Source organism: Phaseolus vulgaris, unplaced genomic scaffold (genome assembly GCF_000499845.2).
Source record: "Phaseolus vulgaris cultivar G19833 unplaced genomic scaffold, P. vulgaris v2.0 scaffold_884, whole genome shotgun sequence".
NCBI lineage: Eukaryota > Viridiplantae > Streptophyta > Magnoliopsida > Fabales > Fabaceae > Phaseolus > Phaseolus vulgaris.
This window is the reverse complement of record NW_027174347.1, coordinates 6483-11417: the sequence shown is the minus strand read 5'-3', so window position 1 is coordinate 11417 and position 4935 is coordinate 6483. Positions and strand designations below refer to the sequence as shown.

The 4935-nt window shown below is 34.3% G+C and overlaps 1 protein-coding gene across 2 annotated transcripts; it reads right to left on the bottom strand.

Moving 5' to 3' along the window:
• Positions 1–134: 134 nt before the first annotated feature.
• On the bottom strand, positions 135–1538 carry LOC137817719 (probable arabinosyltransferase ARAD1). 2 transcript variants are annotated; one of them, XM_068620951.1, is made up of 2 exons: positions 886–1538; positions 135–468 (listed from the first exon to the last, which is right to left on the bottom strand). In XM_068620951.1, the coding sequence occupies exons 1-2, from the start codon at positions 1363–1365 to the stop codon at positions 151–153; spliced, it is 798 nt and encodes a 265-aa protein (XP_068477052.1). In that variant the 5' UTR covers positions 1366–1538; the 3' UTR covers positions 135–150. The 2 variants fall into 2 exon arrangements, with proteins under 2 accessions (XP_068477052.1, XP_068477053.1); XM_068620952.1 differs by having other exon boundaries at positions 898–1538.
• Between the last annotated feature and the right edge of the window lie 3397 nt (positions 1539–4935).

Below are 4935 nucleotides of genomic sequence, written 5' to 3'. Positions count from 1 at the left end.
AGGTGTATCAACCTTTGAATTTTAGTGTTTTATGATCACAATGTGCTTTAAATTAAACCAAGGGTATGGATATGGCCTGACTTGCCCACTTTAAAGACAAACGTACTTTACAGGAACCTTGCCCCATTAAGAAATACATTACTCCTTCAACTAACTCTCAGTTAGACATACATCCTTCCTGTAAGTCCTCCCTCGGAAGAAAAGCAGCGTGGAGCGAGACTCATACGGATCTTGAGGCTCGTCTACTGTAAGAGAGTCCACAACATGCACATATGGGGACACCACATCTTTGTTCAAATTAGACATGTGCCTAGGGTAGCGACCAAAATCCACAACAACCTGAATAGAATCATTCAACTGATCTCGTAGGAACCTAAAGGCATTGGGGTGTGTGACAGGAAATACATGGTCTCTACCTCCAGACCTCTGCCAGTATTTGGATTTCTTTAACAATTCCATTAAATCAACCTGACACCAGAAACAAGCACTGTTTAATATCAAAAGCAGAGGTTTGTAACACATTAGCTATGACGCACAGAAACAGGTACAACACCCAACATTTCTAAAAATAATATAGTCCATTGCCCATAGGAGAATAGTATAAATAAATAATATAGTCACGTTTTCCAATTTACACTCATTCTCCTCCTGCAAGTAAAATTCTCAGACACTGAAAATATTTCATTCGGATACTACTCTTCCTAAACTAGTGCTGAACAGTAACATTCATCAAATTCTTATGATTTTCAGCACTAATGTCGTTTGACAATAACCTGTACAGTGAATCTTCAAGTGACCATACTAATCGCATTACGCTAAAACGAAATTAACTCCCATCAAATTGCATTGGAGCGATTCACAAATCAACTACGAAGAGAAGAAAACCAGGCGAAGCACCTGCAATTGGCGATCAATCTCCGTGGCGGGATCCTTCATGGTGTGGCCGTGCGTGTTGAAACTGAGAGAAGAGAAGAACGGCACGAAGAAGGCGTTGGCGAGTTCCGGATCCGAAACCCTAACCACTTCTCTGCCCTCGACGCCGTGGATGAGCGACCCCATCATCCAGTACTCCACGCTGTGCTGCTTCTTCAGCCCCCAGTTCTCGGGCCACCGCGGCCAGTCCTCCACGGTGACAGGTGTCTCCGACGTGTTGCGGCGGTCAATCATGCCGACGTTGAAGCGGCGAGGGAGATCGTACATGAAGACCCGAAGAGACGGATCAAGTGCACACGCAGCGGGTACAACCGCGGATAACTTGAAGTGAGGGAAGAAATAAGATCGAATGTCGAGGTTGCCTATGAAAATTGTGTACGAAAGAAGGAGGAGAAGCACGAAAATGAATGTAAGAAGCACCTTCCCGTACATTGTGTTCTTCTTCTTCTTCTTCTTTTCTTTTTTACGAATATTTTCGGCTCTAATGCTATCTTCTTCTGCTATTGCTGCTTCTGTTACGAGTTCCTTTCTTCTTCTTTTCTGCTATCAGTTGCAGTGTTCATCTTCAATGTACTTCAGATAATTATGGACACCACAAAGATGCATTTCTTTCGGACTCAGCTTATGTCGTTTTGGTAATTTTCCTCAATATTATTGGAATGGAAATAAACAGTAATTACCCTTTTATAAAACGTAAAGAGAAGTTATAGTATTTAATATATAATTATTATAACTTTCTTCTTGTGGAAAGTGAAGAGATATTTTATATTGATTATTTATAAACATTATTTTCTTGTGTAAAACTATACCATCTTCAATTAAAAATTATAGTTATTTGTTCATTTGGAATATGAGTGTTTATTAAATCACACAACCCAAAAGGAAATCTGAACTTAATTAGATTAACTTTAACTTAGTTCAATTAATCTTTTTTATTGATTAAGCAATGAGTTGTATATATTACAGTTACACTCAATCTATTGACTTTATCAAATCATTATTAACTAATATTAATATAAAATATCATTATTATTTATTTACTTTATTATTCCATTAATTAAATGTGTATTTTTTAAATATTAAAATTTTAAATGATATAATTTATTTAAAAGAATTAAAACAAGATATTTTAAATTACGAACTTTAATAAAAAAAAATCAAAATCTATAACCTAATACATTCAACCTCGATAAAAAATTTAAAAAAAAGTTGGATTGAATTAGGCTAATAAACAAATTATAAACACCTTGTACTCCAATCTAAACCTTGTACTCGAGTCCAAAATTATTTTATAGAGTCAAACTTTTGCAAACCCAACTCAAAATCTTAGCTTATACGCTACACTTAAATAAATTAGGTATATTCATATTAAAAGTTATTTCGTACTTAATATAGATTGTCTAGTGTGTTATTTTGTGTAAACGATTTTACCTTTCAAATCATCTAATTTTTCACAGTTTAATTTTTAGATTGTTTAATTTTGTTAATCTTATTAGATTGTGATGTGTCTACGTTGTTCTTATCAAAACGTATGGTATATTCGCACAAATTAGATCGTCTTAATGATTAATTTATTACGAGTCTATTTTATTGTTTTATTTTAACGTTTAATAATAATAAAAAATTCAATATGTTTTTTTTTTTTCTATCACTAGTTTCATTTTCACTTTGTCTTATTTCTTGGTTCTTCGTTACTCCTATATGCATTCTATAAATTATGCATCTGCGTCTTGGAAGAATGGATTGAGTCCATGTTGATATTAAATTTTATATTTATTTTCCATAAACAAAATTAAGTATATAAAATTGAAATATTTTTTTTAAATGAATACCTGATCAATTAGAACTTTAGTGAGGGAGATATTGTCCAATATACTTTTCAAAAAAAAATATGTAATGTAACCTCTAAATATGTTAAAGTTAAAAAAAAATGATAACATCTACATAAGGGTTATTAAATACTTACCATTTGTCATGAGAGTCTAACGTTATCTGAGTTATTATAAAATAATATTTAAAACTTAAAAAGTTGGAAATTTTCCTAGTTACAATTATTACAATATTTACCATTGACTATGAAAAAATTGCATGTGCACTTTCGTAATGTTGTATTCACAAATCACGATCCGATAAATCTGACCTTTAATACAAAAAAAATAATGCACTGTGGTTGTTTTAAATATCGTATTAATTAGGGTGACTCTCACTCGGATTGATAAAAAAAAAGTTATTAAATTATTATTTCAATTAAATAAAAATTAAATATGGTACTAACGATTAAATTTGACACACAAAATAGCTTAAAAGGATACCTTTGTATGTATGATTTTTCTGCAAATTCTGATTAAATTTCAGTCCAATTGAAACAACTTTCATTAAATATTCTGCAAAAGAAAATATAACAGATGAAGGAATTTGCACTTTTTGAGACCAGATATTTCTTCATAATTTTTATCTTAAAGATCAAATTTTGCTTCATTCGAAATTGTACTTGTTTTTGTATGTCAATATAGTCTCACATCGTTCAGGAGTCGAGGCCAAGGGGAGTTTATATACTCCCTTCACCCTTCGAGCGCTTTTCAGAACAAAACCGTGACGGAACATCAACCTCCAAAACAGACAATACATCGGATGCGGTGATTGACCCTAGTGATGCTGCCCAACAGACTTGAGGTCGGAACAATACTATTACTTTCTAAAGATATATTTATAGACATTTGCACTATACTAAATATTCAATTAAATATTTGTTGTCGGATATCAAGTCGATTTCAATGGTAATAGAAGTGAGTTTTTAAGAGTGTTTGAGTTATTTGAATTTGTAGGTGGCTAATACCCAATATCGCAAGAATGTATTAATATTCTCAATATTTTTCAGTACTAGGTAGTACACAAGTCCTTTAAGCTCGGTAATCGATTTTAAGGTAATTGGGCTTTTATTTTGAACTCAACTTTGGTGATATCATTTGGCTAAGCTTGTGAAAGTGAGTCATATTTTTAGCACTAGTCATAAGTCAAGCATTGTGACCATCCTCCTAGCTCGATGGTCTCAGTTTATATAGCTCGATCGTCCGAGTTTATTATGATGCAATTAAAGAGGTAAATATTGTAATGAAATAGTAATAATGACATGTCTTAACGAGGGGAACAAAACCCCATGAACATTAATTATGAGTTTTTATTTCAAATGATGAGTTATGACGTTTCTCCTCAAAGTTGCCCTAAAGAGACAAGTTGTCCTAGGTGGACATGATGCTTCATTTTTTGTGTTTGTCTCTTTCGACATGATGTTTTGAATGTTTAGGGTTTGAGTGAAGCGTTTTTTCCAAAAACATACAAAAATCAAACATGAGCCATTACAATGTCTTCTTTTGCTTGCTTCGCTTCTTTTGGTATATGTGATTTGTTTTCGTTCCTCCTCCAATGCTTTTGTTCTTCTTCCTTTCATGCATTTGCTCATCCTTTCTTGTTTAGGTATGTTTCAATGTCTACTTCCCTTGCTTCATCTTCTTATAGTCCTATTTCTTCCACCAAGAATAACCCTCTTGTGAGCAGAGAGGTTGTTCCCATCAAATAAGGTTCCTCAACAAGTCATGCTCACTCATTCTCGTTGAAGGGGATGTCTTGGGGGAAATGTTTCCTCACACAATGATTGTGGTTGAGGCCATCCCTACCGTGCCAATGGCAATTGTCATGGTGGCAGTTGCCGCTACACTAGGGAGGAACAAGGTTGTCATAATTCCAAGGAGAAAAGTCTCATCCCAAGATGTTGGGGAGGTCACTGGGCCAAGCTTGGCTAAGAGAGCGAGGAAGGATAAGTTCCTTCTTCAATCCCGAGTACTCTTGGGTACTCAATGAGGTCACCTCATATGCCTCTGAGTTCACCTCGAAGAGTAAGGTGGAGGGGTTTGTATCATACTTTAGCATGTGCTCTAATGTGATGGTTGATGACTTTTAACGGCAAGTGCACCGCGTTTATCAGAAGTAATAATTGTCCTTAAG

Coding starts and splice junctions, on each gene's coding strand:
- LOC137817719 (XM_068620951.1), bottom strand. CDS start 1,365: ATGTACGGGAAGGTGCTTCTTACATTCATTTTCGTGCTTCTCCTCCTT. Junction 469..885: donor AATTGCAGGTGCTTCGCCTG/GTTTTCTTCTCT, acceptor TTCTGGTGTCAG/GTTGATTTAATGGAATTGTT.